This window comes from Schistocerca americana, chromosome X (assembly GCF_021461395.2).
Source record: "Schistocerca americana isolate TAMUIC-IGC-003095 chromosome X, iqSchAmer2.1, whole genome shotgun sequence".
NCBI classification, from domain to species: domain Eukaryota; kingdom Metazoa; phylum Arthropoda; class Insecta; order Orthoptera; family Acrididae; genus Schistocerca; species Schistocerca americana.
In genome coordinates, this window is record NC_060130.1 from 209,684,185 (window position 1) to 209,702,831 (window position 18,647).

The window sequence follows — 18,647 nt, forward strand, 5'->3', positions numbered from 1 at the left end:
GGTCACCAGCATTGTGAACTCAGATGACTGATAGCATTGGAGAGTTACATAGGAATTTTACAAAAGAGGATCATTGTGGTGGAGCTGGGAATAGTCTTCATAGGGGCAGGGAGTATGACATAGGTGAGGAACTGGAAAAGATAGCTACTCAGGCACAAATGTGCACCTCGTGCAGCTGTTTCAGCATCACCATCAGCCTCATTTTAATACAGCTGTTATGTTTGAAAGGGCACTAATGATGTAGGTTATGGCTCACATTTCAGTGGTGCCAGTTGAGTTTATCAATAGATCAGGTTTCACTAGGCATGGCTTGCATCTCAATAGGTATGGGAAGGGGAAGTTTGTACAGCTTACACGAGAAACTCCCCATCGTACACCCCTCAGATTTAGTAGTATGCGGATCCAGAGGACAGTCTATCAAAAACTGAACACAGATAAAGCATGAAAACAGGAATAAGGTGTACTCTACTAAAAATAAATAAATACTAGAAACAGTGAACAGTCCAAGAACAAGAAGTGCAACACAGAGCAGCAGAGAAGAGAAATGGCATCGTGGTTAAGTGGTTACAGTGTTGGACTGCTAAGCAAGTAAGCCGTATCAGAACCTCCCGATCCTGCACAACTAATCTATCAGCAGCCAAAAGGAAGTGGCTTTCAAATGGGAACTGCAAACATTTGATGACAAGGTGGCAAGTCAGCTTAAGCGTCCACCGGAAAACACACCTGGTGTGTCATATACGACATTTGTGATAGTATGTGTGTCATATGATAGGAATCTCTTACTGACACACCTAATTTGTATGACTGGTGAGTGAGATATGCCTCGCTGCCTGATATAGGTGTTCATATGAATGTGAATGTGATCACTCCCAAAGATATGATGAAAACGTAATAGTTGGTCACATAAGCTGCAAAAATGAATGCAATGGTTTCACAATCTCACAGTTTCTATGTGCTCTGTCAAAACGTATGTTTTTAATATTTTTGAAGTTGTGTTTCCATTTTGGAAGTCTTTACTCTTCAATTCCTTTGTTGTAACATAGTTCACACCTGTTTATTTGCTGTCTTCATTTCTGTAAGACATCTATGAGAGTTTCCCTTGTAAGCTGTACCAACCTCCCGTTCCCATACCTATCGAGATGCAGGCCATGTTAGAGGTGACAGTGTTACGAGGAGTGGTTGGTTAACTTATGGGAAAATTTTGTAGTAATTGGTGTTAAGAGCTGCACATTTTTTTGATTGAAGTCAGCTGACAGGTATCCCTGCTTGAGAGAAGACTCTCTAGGAACCACCTTCAAAAAAGATTGGGTATCAAAGTAATGAAGGAATTAGTATACTTTGTCAAAACATAATCGGTATTAGAGAAAAAGCTACTGAATTGCTTGTTTATGTTGACTCTGACATTACTGGTACATCAAAGCACCATTAAACAATATGACATTTCAGATGCTTTCTATACTGAAACATAAATGGTAAGCTGCTGTGGAAAGGCTATGTTCAGGATCTTCTTCACAAACTGAATGCTGCTGTATTTACAATAAACAAATATTTGCAGCAAGTGATTACCCATCATGAAAATTAGTGCACATTGCTTATTTTCATACACTCATGACATGTGGCATATTCTGAGCTACCAATCAGAAAGGGCATTTTTAGTGCAAAAATGGGCAGTTTGAGCAATGTGTGGTGTAAGTCAGCTAACCTCTTTTCCACCCCTGTTCAGGAGTCTGAGAATTGTGACATTGGGCTCTCAATATATATATTTCATTTAATGTTGTTAACAATATGAGGTTATAGGCACAAACTACCAGCTTTCGCACAGTTAATATTACACAGAAATCCAGTCTGCATTTGAATTGACTCTTGTGCAGAAAGGCATGCAGTATTCTGCTACATCCATTTTCAATAAGTTACCATAAGAATTAAAAAATCTTAGCAGTATCCTCACACTTTCGAGTCTAAACTAACGAATTTCCAAGGTGCTCACTCCAATTTTGTTGGGGAGCTCCTGGGGGAAAAAAAAAAAAAATTAAGCTAATTCATGTTATATATTGTCGATTTTTCTAATATATATTGGCAGCTTGTTGTCTGCATGGGATTCTGATGTTAATCTCCTCTACTGACTCATTCAATGATAATGGAGATTTGTCCCTTAATTTGGTCCAATAGAATTAGACATGTAAAACACAAAAACATCAAGGTGTGCTGAAAGACAATACTACTAGCTAAGTTTCAACTAACTGAACAACACAATTGATTCAGTAAATTTAATACAATATGAAATAAAACAAGAATCAATATTAATGGCACTCATCATACTAGTGAGCAAGAAGAAAAAAATATTAGCAGCACTAACTCAGTGAAACAGTAAAGGAGGAAGGTGGAGGTAGAGTTTGTCTTGACAGAGACGTTTCACACAGAACAACAGATCAAAGAGAGACCTCTCACATGCAGATCAAGGAACATCAGGCATTGAAAGTGGTAATATGAGACATCTTGACATCATACAGGTTAAATGTGGGGCAAAGAAGTACTGAATAAAAGAAAATTTGGGTGAACATAGAAGGATGAGGTGAAGAACAAGGGTGCAAAATTTATGAACAAAATGAAAGCAAGACTCCAAGATCCAGCAACACATTTGAAATAACGATAAAACAGTAAATAATGCCAATAGTATTATTTTTTGAAGCTTTAAATGGCAGGAGAGATGAGAAGTTCGTGAAAATACAGATCACCATTCACCACCAAAAAGACAAATGACTACAGCTGACAAACAGAGCACAGAGAAGGTGATGTATGAACAGCAAAGGAGAAACATATTCACACTGATAATGAAAACTGACTACAGTGGTAGGAAGTTGGTAGGCAGCAGAGAGAAGACAAGAATGAAGGAGAAAAGGACAAGAAAGAGTGGTTCTTGAGAGAATAATATGAAGAACAAGATAGAGATGGCACTTTGGAACAACAGGGAAGGTTCCAAGAGTATGTTAACTGTGGAAGTAATATAAATAAACTGAGTGTGGGATTAAAGTATGTGTTGTACAGCAGTTCTTAGTTGCTGTTCTGATCTGTCAGTGTTGGATGGAAAGATCCACACGGTATTAATTATTTAACCATCACCTCACAGCTAGTAAAAGAACGTGAGGTCTGTGGTGTATACTGTCAGCTTGTTGACAAGTCTGATATTTGTTACAGCACTGTACATTGCAATGTATCATGAGTGTATTAACATAGTTCATGCTAGAAGTTCCTCAAGTAGTTGCCTTTTTGCTGCTACTTATTTTGCCAATTACACGCAAATGTTTTCCTGAAATTGCTTCACTTTATGCCATTAACAACAATGGACCTCGTTATGATAAATATAGAAAATTATACAGGAATAAAACACGTGGAAAAATTTCATACAATCATTCAAATTTAGAGTGGAAATGTGACACTGATGACATAATACACAATTTACTTCTTTGAGAAATTCTCTAACCATGAACACTGGAATGTTTTATGAAACTGCCATTACAGTTTTTCCCCTCTCTGGCATTCTTACCACTTCAGATTTTTAAAACTAAATTAAGAATTTGCTTAAAAGAACTTCCGCTTTCACTTGAAGTACAAAGTTTTACATTTGATAGAGAGATAGCAAAACATGTTAATCATTAAGTGGCGGCCGCTTTCTCATATGGATAAAAATTTACTTTCTTTACTGCTATGTCTAGACATTTTTTAGTTCTATATTTTGAACGAATGTTTCAATATTAACGTGATAGCAAAATTAACAAATTATTTATTTGAGATGTATGCTGCAGAACTCTTGTGAACATTCAAAGATGGTAAAAGCCAGAATCTTTACTTCAATACATTCTAAGGAAACCTATTTTTGAATTTAATGCTGCAAACAATAAAACAACAAATCACTTCACTACTTAGTTGCAGATTCCACCATACACCTAGACTTGAGGTCATTGGCGTCTACAGCACAAAGATTATAGAGTGAAGACTTACTTTACAGTTCCACAGAAATAATTGCATTTCCTTCAACATTAGAAAGCTAAAAACAGCTGGTTGAAAATATAATCATAATGAATTACTAATTTGAACAAACTTCATTTCTGAAGAAATGTATGACACAAAAACTGTTCTTCCATAAACAAAAGAACAATAAGAATCATAATATATTAAGCAAATGAGAAACACACGACAAGTAAAAGTGTTCTACAATATGCTCCCAAGTTTGTGTGCAAACATACTTACCTATAGATAAATGATCTGGCTGCTGGTTTCTGGGAAAACATTTGAACTGACAAAAGAATTAAAAGGCAGTTGATTGCTTCAAGATGTAGAGGATATGTAAAATCTCTGAAATAAGAAAAGAAACTGTTAGTATCTGTTGGTATTAGCCTGTACATTATTTCCCATTATTAGTAAACTTCTGAACTTCACTTACTTCTACTGAATGTTTGTTAGGGATTATCAGTGCTGGAAATGTTTGTTCTCTATCACAAATACAATGAAACTCCGAAAACGTCAATATTTGCAGTAGTGCCCATTTTATTAATAAGCCATGTCTGCAGTCAACAATTAGGTGAGAAAAGATAAGTTCAATTACAAGTAGATCTATAACACACACAACTGATTCCCAGGCAATAAACAACACAACAAAAAAACTTTTCTACAAAAATTATGCTTTCTGAAGGTTACAACTGTAGGTAGATAAAAATTACAGCGTGCCCAAGCAATTTGCCTGCACTCATATCACTGCGGAATTAAGAATGTGTCTGAAATAACATCTACTTGAAGCTTCAAAAGTAGTGCTCATCAGCAGGAATAGCCTGTGCTTATATAGATTCCACAATGATGACAGATAAAAATGAGAAGAATCTGCAAAGTGATATTGTTACTGTCTTGTTACTCTGCACCTTCTTGGCCTGCTTCTTGGTGACATTCCATGTAGTCCCAGAACAGTCCAGTTTCTCCCAAATCTTTCCTTTCTTTTACTGGATAGGAAACCTGTGGTTCCAAACTTGAAATGTTGGTTTTTGTTTTCGTACTGCCCACTTGAGTTTATTCAGTACAAGTTCTTCGCAACCCTCTACTATACTTTTGTAGTAATAACCCCTACCCCCAATTATTTTTTAGTTTGTCCAAAATACAACTGTACATCCAAATTTGATTTCTTTTGTGCTGGGGAACATTGATGCCACGAGTGAAACAACAACAACAACAGCAGCTGCAACAATAATACAGATCATTTAGGTGGTATTGGGTGGATGCATGGGACTAATTTTAAGCTGGTCCAGTCCCATTACTAGTGAAACATAGAACATTAAAGACATGATCAATATAAAAAAATTCTTGGCATATACCAGATGTGTTCATTTTGTGGCTTTATACACAGGAATGACCACCACCAACTACCGGAACATCTCAATGCGTATTTTGCAACCAACTGTTAGTTAATTGTGTCTGTAGTGTGGAGAAAAATGACGTCTTAAATATTTCTTTTCTTAATTCTGCGAGGTGCACAATTTATATTTCTAAACATTTACACCAAGTTGTCAATCTTATCAAGATCTGCCTATTTCTGCAACTTCTTTCAGTTAGTACTTCATTATAGCTAACAGCATCATCTGCAAAAGTTCGTTGTTACATATATGAATGTGTGATATTGGTTCTTTCAGAAATGTCTGAAATAACAGACACCACGTGAAGTCCCAGCTGTGATACATATTATGTGAATTGAAGGGGGAGATGAGAAAGGATAGGAAAGGGAAGAAACTAATGGTATCAGCAGCATCGGGGCTTTGAGTGGAATTGGTGGTGACATCATTACCGCCGATAACGTCTGCTAGGTCATTAATGGTCATATGAATGGCAAGGGTCTCAACACACTTTCTTGGAGCATGCTCCTAAGTTACCACACTAATTTTGTATCTTCATTACCAAGAAATCCTCGATCCAGCCGTAAATTTTGTTTGATGCCTCACATGACTGCACTTTCATTAATGAGTGTTGATGGGATACTGAGTAAAATTCATTTCAGAAGTCAAGAAACACTGCATCTACTTGACTACCTCAAATCCACAGCTTTCAAGATGTCACATGAAAAAAGGGCAAATTGGATTTTATATGACCCAGGTTTTCAGCACCCATATCAGTTAGCACAAGAGGAAATCATCCCATTCGAGATACCTTGCTACATTTGACCCCAGAATATGTTCCAAGATTCTACAACGGTTGTATATCACTGATATCAAAGAGTAGTGTTATGGGCGACTTCTGAAAACCTACTTGTAGATAAATGTGCCCAGTGCTTTCTTCCAGCAACTGGGCATGGGTTTTCATTCAAGGAACCTACAGTATGTGATTTTTGGTTTTCCTAGCATTGAAAAATCTTGAATATTTTTCAGATATTCAACCATGTGGCATTGTCCAAGGGCTCACTATTTTGGCAAGCCAACTTCTTGTTATCTTCAGGCACTCCTGATCACTGATTTATGTCTTCTGGGTGCAGCCGTTATAATCCTCTCCCCATATCTTGCAGCCTCCAGGCAGCTCCAGCTCCCTCTGGGTACAAACCTGGTGTGATGATTGGGAAAGTGCACTGCTCCCCCTCCCCCCCCCCCCCCTCCCCTCGCTCACCACCTCTCCCCTGTCCAGCATCTAACCTGCAGCGCTTCACTGTCTGCCACACCCCACCATACTATTGCTCCCCCTCCCCGCCCCGCCCCTGCCTCCTCCTCACTCCCACCCAGTTGCCTCTCCCATCATGCACTGGTACTGGTGCTGCTGCTCGCAGTGTGATCTCAGTTGCCCGAGACTGCAGTCGTGTGTGAGTTGCGTTTGCATTTGTGTGTGTGTGTGTGTGTGTGTGTGTGTGTGTGTGTCTTGTCTATTGTTGACAAAGGCCTTAATGGCCGAAAGCTTTATTTGAGACAGTCCCTTTGTTGTGCCTATCTGCAGCTCAGCATCTCCACTATATGGTGAGTAGTAACTTTCCTTTTCATAACATTGGCTTTCAATTAAGCAAGGTACAGAACCCAGCCTTGAGCATGATGAAAGCACAGTAGCAATCTGCAAGGAAACCCACTCTCATCATAACTGAAGAAGAAAGGACACACTGTCATCACGCCAGCAGAGATTCGTGTCTGAAGCTGACTGTGGCACTACTGAGGACCCTGTGTCGACTCCTGATGTCACTTCACCCACCATCGTCCCAGTTCTGCATTCGGAGGTAGGCAATGGGAGGCTGTGGGGGGGATGGCAAAGATATGAAGCTGGATCCCAACAGATATCAGTGTCATAAGGAAAGCTTGAAGACTGCAAAAAGTTGGCTTGCCAAACACCATTCCTGTTGGATGACACCACCTGGCTGAATAACAGAGAAATATTCAATGACCTGTAGTGGATTATTGTTAAAATAGTTGATAACTCAGTAGCAAATTTGGTATAGAATCGGATATAGGGATTCCATTGGGAACTGAGGCCTCATTCAATTTTAGCTGTTTTTCATCACCATTGACACTAATATCAATCACTCGTCAAATGTTTTTTATTCCATTCTTTGATCACAATATCAATTCTTTTGACGATGACCGGTTTCAGTCAATAATGACCATCCTCAGATTTACAATATAAAAATATTTACACCTAGTGAGCAAAGTGTCGATGACATCTTGTTTCCGTTAGAGGGTGACGAGAATGAGGTTACCGCATTTGCTCAAGCCATAGGCAGCATGCACCAAAAAATAGCGTTTACTACAGAAATAGAAGAAGCGAGCTCCATCAACTATTTAGACATTACTATTACGAAGGTTGACAACTGACAAATTTTCGATTTTTAGAAAGCCTACATGTACAAATACTATTATCGGAGCCAGTTCATGCCATCCGCCATGATATAAAAGGGCCTTTTTCACCTCTATAATCCACCAACTAGTTCAGTTACCATTGGCCGACAATGAAATACACCAAGAACTTAGTATATTAAAGCAAATTGCAGTATCCAAGGGTTTCTCAGCAAATGATATTACGTGCCCATACAATAGGATTAAAAAACAGACAGTAAATTGTAGGCAGATCCACAATCATCTAGAAAAAAGAAATAATAAAGAAATCCTGAAAGCTATTCCAATGAAATTTTACGGAAAAATGTCACAACAAACAGAAAAGTGTTTGAGTAAATCTAAGGTTAGATGTGGTTTTCAAGTTAACAATACTCTGAAACTCTGTGTAAAACATAGTTTGAGTAATGATTCTGATAAATTTGACAGTTCTGGGGCTTGCAAGATCGTTTGTAGTAGATGTGGCAAATTTTATATCGGTCAAACTGGACGTTTTTTAAAAATAAGATTCAGCGAGCATTTGCAGGCACATAACAAAACTACATTGGGAATGCATTTGGCAGAAACTGGCCACACTGTAGGCAATATTGAAAGTTGTATTATGCATATTCTACACAGGGCAGAGAAGGGTCGCACTCTTGACTTGTTGGAGGAGTTGGAGATTTACAAGGCCAAAAAGAATGAGCCTACTAGGGTACTCAATGGACAAAGCGATTTTGTGCCCAACGCCTACTTTGCTTTGTTTCAGAATGTACTATGATAACTAAATAATGCTTCGTGTATTTATACCTAGCCTTGCTTGATGATTTATGTTGAGAACAGTAGGCATTTGCCTTACTTCCATACATTCATCGCTCTAATCCTGTAACTGATTAAGTCCTACCTATTCATGGATTGTATGGCCAGAATAGACAATTTTATTTATTGACCGTTAATATGTTGTTTACACGTTTTCTGTGGGAGACATATCACGATGTATGTAAAGCCTTCTAGTGGTTAAGTTCTTATGATCGGTGCGCGCCTACATAACATCCTGGCGACTGACCCAACAGAGGGTGCTAATCATTGATCTGTCTTTCCTTCAGCTGTCATACAGACATTTTATCCTTCACCGGTAATTTATGAGTTACTACAGGCAATGTATTATGTATATTAATTTTTGACCGTGAATTCATCATAAAAGTGTCAGACCTATATATATATATATATATATATATATCCTTTTAATAATTTTATATGGGTAACTGCATTCGTCTTTTACTGTATCACAATTGGTTTCTATAATAGTTATCAATATTTAAAAGTCTGCTACATGTATTTTACCCAATGTTTTTTTATCAGATTATGTTTCTTACGTAAATGATGACTACATCTAAGCCCACAGTAGCGACATCTATGTAGGATGTAGCCAAACATATTTCTGGTAGCTACTGTACTTCAGTAACCAGTTGCAAAAATGACAGTGTGGACAATGTGACCTATTCTACGCCTTATTTTAGATCTATGTGACGATGCTGTGCTGAGTACATTTATATGTTCCGACGATGCCATTACAGCCTTATCATTTTAGGACATGGTGTAGGAAAGGTACATTTTACCGTATCTTATCTGTACATTTCCATGGTTGTATGATAGTATATCGTGATACGTAATGCTTTATTGTGTTGAAAGACACACTGATCACTAGGTGTATATATTTTTATATTGCAGATCTGAGAATGGTCATTACTAACTGAGACGGGTCATTGTCAAAAGAATTGATATTGTGATCAAAGACTGGATTAAAAAACATTTGACAGTATTGGATCACTGTTCATATATGCGACTATATCGCAGCTGGTCAATCACTCATCTTTGCAGCAGTGCAAGATGCAAACTGGAGCAGTACTTCCTTTCTCTTCCTTTGTAAAGTAACAATATGAAAATGGAGTTCAGTATTTCTGATTTTGTTTGGTTTGCTATCTTAAGTTCAGTTCCTGTGCCATTCATTAGTCTGGACACTGATTTTGATGCCACTGATAGCCTTCACACACCGCCTCTTCATCTACTTTGCTTAAAAATTCACATCTTCCTGCTTGATTTAGTTACCTGTGTAACCTGGTAATCATTGTTGGTACTATTTCCCATGATTGATGATACTAGTTTCAATGTGGTCATCCTAAAAGAAGTCAAGTCTATTTGTTGCCATTAGCTCTAATATATTTCAGTCATGAGTGGATTTCTGAACTGTCTGGTCTTCAAGACAAAGCATTTGTGTCACAGGAAGTATTGTCCAGCTAACCACTAACACAACTATAATTGTCTCAATGTATTGTTAGATGATTTAAAGTCTTTTTCATTGTTGACAGTATGATGAGAGTACAATTGAGGAGCGTACACACTAACAAGCTGAGGTTTTCAGTTAAGTTTTTGGTAACATCTAGAGGGGAGTCCAATGGTCAATATAAGGTCCCAATTATGCTTACCAATGATACTCAGTTTTGCATCTGAACTGATATATGAACACCCACTACAGTGTCATTGAGCATGCTCAGCAGCATAACTCCTGGGCCAGCTATGGCTTGTGGGCCATTTAGTTACACCCAACCAACACAAGGCTTCCTATACTGCAGAGACAGGAACTTGTTCTCCAACATATCATCTAATCCTATCACTCTTCTTGGCTCAACCTACATTCAGCTCTCCACTCCGTCATTTTCCTTCTTGCACTCACATTTGTTTTGAAATTCTTTATTTTTATTAATTTTTTAATTTGTTTGCACTTCTCCACTTTTACACTAACACTTACTTGTTTGTTTGTTTTTGTAATCTCCACTTGTCACTGTCTTCTCTTTTTGAATATCCACATCTACCTCTCATTCTATCCATCCTTTCCATCATCTCTGAACTGAAGCTGACAAAGTGCAGTTTTCTATTTGTAACATCTGATACTCTAAGTCACTTTTTCCTTCATTTCTGCTTCCATTTTTCCTCAGAGAACTCTAAAGATTGGTTCTGACTGACCCCAACTTCCCCCCTCTCATCACCATCCCTGATCTCTCCCAATTATTTCCTCTTTCTCCTACTTTTCCTTTTACCACTGAAGAAAAAATATGCAATTCCAACAGCTAGGAGTGCTGTCACAATTTGTTTTTGTGTATGTCAGCAGTACTGAGAATTGTGCGCCCTGGGTGAGTACTAGTTAGTCCATTCGTCTCTTTATGAATTTAACAAATTCCTGAATTAAATTTATGTATACAGTATGTACATATTTGATAACTTCAATTTACTTACTTTACAGGTACGTCCACAACAATCTCAAGCAAGGAATCGAGAAAAATTTCCATGCGACTCACATGCTCGTCCACTTGTTTCAACCCTGAAAATGTACACATTGATTCATACAATTATAGGAAAATATATATGGAGTCATTATCAATAACAATACTTTATGTTCCAGAAAGTCTGATACATACCATCTTGTTCCTGTGGTCGAGCTTCGAACTGACGAATTACATCATCTTCTTTAATAGATTCAATTAAATATTTTGTGACACAGCGTAGAATAAACAATGCATTGTATGTCTGCCAGCTAAACATACTGCTGCAAAATACAAAAATCTGTTAACTCTTTATTTCTGTGTTGTATTTCAAATATTAACTGGATTTTTCCAAAGAATTCTGCAAAGCTATTATTGTACTTGCATTACAATGTTGTATTCTGCAATGAAACTGCAGAAAACTTATGTAAGAGTGGCCAGATGGAGATTTGGGTCTAGGCAAGGCTGAATATGAGTCTTCACCACAGGAGAAATTAGCTTGGTGTGTGTAGTTTAATTAGCAGAATACTAGTGCTAAATAAAAACAAGGCTTATGACAAGGAGAAGACTTGAAAATTCTAATCACAAGCTTTTCAGCAAATGCAAAAAGTTATCAGTAATTTTGAATGTCTGTTAACAAGTCACATTTTATTCCAAGTACTAGTGACATACACACCATTAACATGAAGTACTTTAAGGGAACCCATATAGCACATTATTACATAGTGACCATATTTAATTATTTTTATTTAGTTAATTGTGAAATACTATTCACTTTACCACCAGTAAAATTCCTCAATTCATTCTCTCTCTCTCTCTCTCTCTCTCTCTCTCTCTCTCTCTCTCTCTCTCTCTCTCCCTCCTCCCCCCCCCCCCTTTTCCCTTTTTTAAAGCATGACTTACCAATGTCTTTTTATGAATTGAAAAATTAAATATTTATGTGAAACCCAGATCTACAATATACTGATACTACAGAATGAGTCTACAGTCTGCCCCCACAGCAAAGTGGTCATCATGTGTCTGTTATGCAAGGCTTACGGGTTCAAGGGCTTTTTCCTTGCTGGAAGGTCTCAAATGAAGTGCACTCAACCTCATGATGCCAATTGAGGAATTATTTCAGTGAGAAGTTGGCGCTTCAAGGTCATGTAAATTTAACAATGGGGAAGGCAGTGACCCTATTCCCCTCCACACTGTGTTTAGATGACACTATTGACAGAGGATGGTGAGGTAGCTGGTAGGTAACAATCAGGACCAGTACACGGAGCTGATTGTAGTAGAAATTACTCGACAAGACTCTCCAGATTTATACTGCAAAGCTCTAGCATCCTTTGGTCCTCACTTTTGGTTCTGAATGGTACAAACCTTAAACTTATATCTCCAACATTCTTAAACTTCCTGTCAACGTTTATTTCAATCTCTGTTATCGGCCTACACCTTGTACCACTTTGTCTTTCATCTCTTTTTCTAGCCTTCTTCCTTTCTATCGTGTATACTCTGCTTAGTGCGTTAAAAATCCAACTGAAATCTGCTGTACATCTATTGAGGATATACTGGTAATATTGAGAATCTGCCTGATCGACGTTCGAGTACAATATGGAATAGCGGGCCACTGGTAAATTGAGATGGAGTAGAAAGAGGGCAAATAATTACAGAGATAATTATTACTAACAAAATCCAAGTCAGAGCCTGGAGAACAGATTAATGACTGTGCAACTGTTATGAGTGAATTATCAGTAGGTGAATACATAACATTTTTTGAAGTGTCTAAGACACACTATGATTGTACCTGGATGAACAGACTAAGAGAACCACACATCTCACTACTGAAAAATGTCCTTATCCTGTCCACCCACACAGAACATGAAAGGTGGGCAAATGCTTTCTGTGACTGCAGAGAAACAGGGATGCCTGAACATTTTGTTCCTCATAGCAACTTATACCAAACGGAAAAGGGAAGCACACTGCATAACTTCAACTTGTATAGGACTAACCAAGATACTGAAGGATGGAAGTTATTTTACTGCAGACAGAATATTAGGAATAGTGCAGCATCAGTTCTACAAAAGTGAACACATGGATATCATTACCTAATTACAGGACAGTATGCATGATAATAAATAGAACAAGATCAAAGAATTTCACAGAACATATGCACACAAGATAACAGCTGCAGCAAAACCACCTCAAAAGGGGTCCAACAACAGAACAATAAAGAGGATTGGTCATGGAGTTCTCTAAGTCCAGACAGAAATGATGACGAGTCAGAATGGGATACTAATGAGTAAGTTGATGACGGCTATGATTTGTTCAATTCAACTCCACAGTTATTTAAACAGCACGGCGACAAAATTTTGAGGTAGGATCTTTACGGTAATCCAAAGATTTCAGCATTGCTGAGTCGCTTGGGATCATTTGGCAGCAGTTTTATATTAAAATGGATGTACAGAACTGCCTAATCGGCAATCTTAAGCAATTCCAAGACTGCTGATTACCAATGCTACAACATAGTGACAGATGTTAATAATGCTAGAATTTAGCTGTAGATGTTTTAATATACAATATTAATGTTGTAGTGTAAGAATACACGGTAGTTCTACATCTACATCTACATCCATATTCACCCACAAGCCACCTGACGGTGTGTGGCGGAGGGTACCTTGAGTACCTCTATCGGTTCTACCTTCTATTCCAATCTCGTATTGTTCGTGGAAAGAAAGATAGTCGGTATGCCTCTGTGTGGGTTCTAATCTCTCTAATTTTATCCTCATGGTCTCTTCGCGAGATATACGTAGGAGGGAGCAATATACTGCTTGACTCCTCGGTGAAGGTATGTTCTCGAAACTTCAACAAAAGCCCATACCGAGCTACTGAAGGTCCCTCTCGCAGAGTCTTCCACTGGAGTTTATCTATCATCTCCGTAATACTTTCGCGATTACTAAATGATCCTGTAAAGAAGTGCGCTGCTCTCCGTTGGATCTTCTCTCTCTCTTCTATCAACCCTATCTGGTATGGATCCCACACTGATGAGCAGTATTCAAGCAGTTGGCGAACAAGTGTACCGTAACCTACTTCCTTTGTTTTCGGACTGCATTTCTTTAAGATGCTTCCAATGAATCTCAGTTTGGCATCTGCTTTACTGACAATTAATTTTATATGGTCGTTCCATTTTAAATCACTCCTAATGCCTACTCCCAGATAATTTATGGAATTAACTGCTTCCAGTTGCTGACCTGCTATATTGTAGCTAAATGATAAAGGACCTTCTTTCTATGTATTCGCAGCATACTACACTTGTCTACATTGAGAGTCAATTGCCATTACCTGCACCATGTGTCAATTCGTTGCAGATCCTCCTGCATTTCAGTACAATTTTCCTTTGTTACAACCTCTCGATATACTACAGCATCATCCGCAAAAAACCTCAGTGAACTTCCAATGTTATCCACAAGGTCATTTATATATATTGTGAATAGCAATGGTCCTACGACACTCCCCTGCGGCACACCTGAAATCACTCTTACTTTGGAAGACTTCTCTCCATTGAGAATGACATGCTGCATTCTGTTACCTAGCAACTCTTCAATCCAATCACACAATTGGTCTGATAGTCCATATGCTCTTATTTTGTTCATTAAACGACTGTGGGGAAATGTATCAAGTGCCTTACGGAAGTCAAGAAACACGGCATCTACCTGGGAACCCATGTCTATGGCCCTCTGAGTCTCATGGACGAATAGTGCGAGCTGGGTTTCACACAATTGTCTTTTTTGAAACCCATGCTGATTCCTACAGAGTAGATTTCTAGTCTTCAGGAAAGTCATTATACTCGAACATAATACGTGTTCCAAAATTCTACAACTGATTGACATTAGAGATATACGTCTATAGTTCTGCACATCTGTTCAACGTCCCTTCTTGAAAACGGGGATGACCTGTACCCTTTTCCAATCTGTTGGAACGTTATGCTCTTCTAGAGACCTACGGTACACTGCTGCAAGAAAGGGTGCAAGTTCCTTCATGTACTCTGGTATCCCATCAGGTCCAGCAGCCTTCACTCTTTTGAGTGGTTTTAATTGTTTTTCTATCCCTCTGTCATCTACAGAAGGAACTACAGTGCAGTCTTCATCAGTGAAAAAACTTTGGAAAAAGACATTTAGTATTTCGGCCTTTAGTCTGTCTGTCATCCTCTGTTTCAGTACCATTTTGGTCACAGAGTGTCTGGACATTTTGTTTTGATCCACCTACTGCTTTGACATTAGACCAAAATTTCTTAGGATTTTCTGCCAAGTCACACCATAGTACTTCCGAATTCGTTGAACGCCTCTTGCATAGCCCTCCTCACACTACATTTCGCTTCGTGTAATTTTTGTTTGTCTGCAAGGCTTTGGCTATGTTTATGTTTGCTGTGACGTTCCCTTTGCTTCCGTAGCAGTTTTCTAACTCGGTTGTTGTACTATGGTGGCTCTTTTCCATCTCTTACGATCTTGCTTGGCACATACTCATCTAATGCATATTGTTCTGAACTTTGTCCACTGATCCTCAACACTATCTGTACTTGAGATAAAACTTCTGTGTTGAGCTGTCAAGTACTCTTAAATCTACTTTTTGTCACTTTTGCTAAAGAGAAAAATCTTCCTGCCTTTTCTAGTATTTCTATTTGCGGCTGAAATCACCGATGCTGTAACTGCTTTATGATCACTGATTCCCTGTTCTGGGTTCACTGTTTCAAATAGTTCGGGTCTGTTTGTCACCAGAAGGTCTAATATGTTATCGCCATGAAGCGGATCTCTGTTTAACTGTTCAAGGTAGTTTTCCGATAATGCACTTAAAAAAATTTCACTGAATTCTCTGTCCCTGCCACCCATTATAAACATTTGAGTCTCCCAGTCTATATGTGGTAAATTAAAATCTCCACCCAAAACAATAACATGGCCAGGAAATCTACTCGAAATATTTTCCAAATTTTTCTTCAGGTGTTCTACCACAGCAGCTGCTGAGCCAGGGAGCCTATAGAGACATCCAATTACCATATTTGAGCCTGCTTTAACCGTGACCTTCACCCAAATTATTTCACGTTTCAGATCTCCGTCAATTTCCTTCGATACTATTGCACTTTTTATCGCTATAAACAAGCCTCCCCCTTCACTGTCCAGTCTGTTTCTGCAGTATACATTCCAATGTGAGTTTAGAATTCCATTACTGTTTACATCTGGTTTCAGCCAGCTTTCCATCCCTAGTACTATGTGGGCATTGTGACCGTTTATTAATGAGAGTAGTTCTGGGACCTTTCTATAGACACGCCTGCAGCTTACTATTACCACATTAATATTGTCAGTCCCTGTCGTGTTTTGCCTACCTTGTTGCGTCTCAGGAGATGCCTTGTTGGGCATAGGGAGGGAATTCTCTAACCTAAAAAACCCACATGTGCACTCCACACGTACTTCGCTACCCTTGTAGCCGCTTCCTGCGTGTAGTGCACACCTGACCTATTCAGGGGGACCCTACATTTCTCCACCCAATAGCAGAGGTCGAGAAATTTACATCCCAGATCTCTGAAGAATCGTCTGAGCCTCTGGTTTAAGCCTTCCACTCAGCTCCAAACCAGAGGACTGCGACCTGTTCTGGGAACGACACAACAAATAGTTAGCTCAGATTCCACTCCACGAGCGAGGCTTTCCGCCTTCACCATCTCCGCTGACCACCTGTATGAACCGAGGATGACCTCTGAACCCAGACGGCAGGAGTCATTGATGCTGACATGAGCAACAATTTGCAGTTGGGTGCACCCAGCGCTCTCTATCGCCGCCGGCAGGGCCTCCTCCACATCTTGGATGAGACCCCCCAGCAAGCAGAGTGAACACTGGCCTTATTCCCAGACCACTATTTTCCTAAGGGGCTCCATCACCTGCCTAACACTGGAGCTCCCAATCACTAATAAACCCCTCCCCCCGTGTGCCTGCTCGGACCTTGCTGAAGGAGCGGCCGCATGTCCACTCACAGGCAGAGCGGGCGACACCACATTGCCAGCCTCCACATTGACCCTCTGCCTCGTGCGACGCCAATGCCATTGAACCCGCTACTCCCTTTGGGGAGAGGGTGGTCCAACCGTGCCCGGTACCCGTGAAGGTGTCTTGACAGCAGGGACCGTGGGTGAAGCATGTAAAACCTGGGGTGTACCATGCAACGCACCAGACTCCCCACTGCCACTACACTCTGAGGCAGCAGCCTAAAGACGGCTGATCGTGGCCATCAGCAAGTTCAGCTGTTCACTAACACTGGCCAGTGCGTCCGTACACAGCAGTCATACATTCTATCCATCCTAAGAAATCAACAATTTACCATAGAGAGTTAAATAATCAACTTTTAACTAGACTGCTAATTCACTAAAGGCGGCTGTTCATAAGTATATCCATAGTTTCAGAAGACATCTGGGAGAAAACTGCAAGACACAAAGAAAAATGACACACACATCAGTGGATAGAGCATCGCTCCAAGTTACGATTCAAATTATCCACCATGGCATACATGCAGAGAGGGCAACTAGGAGACAGATGTGTGGGAACTTTTAGACAAGTCATCCACTCTGCATTGTCACGAGAAATTAGTTTACACGTGCAGATATGGGATCCAACGAACATTGTTCCGAAGTGTGCAGCTGCTGTTGGGCCTTCCCGGGGAGCAGCAGAACCAGCAAAAAAGACTTAAATGAATTCCATGTGCTTTTCTGCTCATTTTGATGTTTGCCACTTCACAAACAATGCCCACACAAGCAGTTGTAATGCGCATTGAAATCTTGGAGAGATGCTCTAGCCCAGGGCCGCACAAACACGGAAAACCGCACGTGTGCAAAGCGAGGTGCAGCGAGTGCCTGCACAGTGCATAGGTTCAACTCGGCATACTTCGCCTCAACTCGGCTTGCTAGGTGAGGCCAACGCTGTGCGCTGCCGAATGCGCTGCCAGACGGCTTAGTCAACATTGGAATACGTAAGCGCAAGACAATTACCGGAATAATGGAACCATCTGCTCCAAAAAAAAGGGAAAATTGCCGAAAGTCAATTTAAACTGGAATGGGAACTCTCCTACTTTTTTGTGCGTTGTGACGATAAAGCCAAATGTGTAATCTGTGGTACACTAATTACGTGTGTCAGAAAATCGTCTATTGAAAGGCACTACAGCAAATTGCATTCAGAAAAGTATAGTGATATAACAGGGGATGCCAGAGGGGAAGAATTAAGGAAGTTGCAAACTCTTGCAGAAGAGAATTCTGTATCTACAAATGAGGTTTGTTGCAAGTACTTTAGCATGTATATTTTGGTTAAAGGTCATGCGAAACGAAATAACATTTGCTTAGATTCCTTAGTTTTCGTTTACGCATAAATTATTTCTAACATATCTTTTTTTCTCTACTTTAGGGTGAAGAAGATGAGGGGTGTTGTGAAATGACTCTCAAAGCTAGTTACAAAGTTGCTCTACATTTAGCAAGAGCTGGGAGGCCATTAACAAAAAACAT

General features: G+C 39.5%; 1 protein-coding gene across 2 annotated transcripts in view; it reads right to left on the minus strand.

Annotated features, from left to right (window-relative positions):
- The window catches only part of LOC124556450 (dymeclin), a 161,639-nt gene that overhangs the window by 84,799 nt on the left and 58,193 nt on the right, over nucleotides 1–18,647 (minus strand). Inside the window, exons 3-5 of one of the 2 annotated variants that reach the window (XM_047130402.1) lie at nucleotides 11,294–11,418; nucleotides 11,112–11,196; nucleotides 4,249–4,353 (exon numbers count right to left, since the gene is read on the minus strand). In XM_047130402.1, coding sequence (XP_046986358.1) covers nucleotides 4,249–4,353; nucleotides 11,112–11,196; nucleotides 11,294–11,418 — 315 coding nt within the window. Of the gene's footprint in view, nucleotides 1–4,248; nucleotides 4,354–11,111; nucleotides 11,197–11,293; nucleotides 11,422–18,647 lie in introns of both variants that reach the window. The other variant, XM_047130401.1, reaches the window with a different exon arrangement.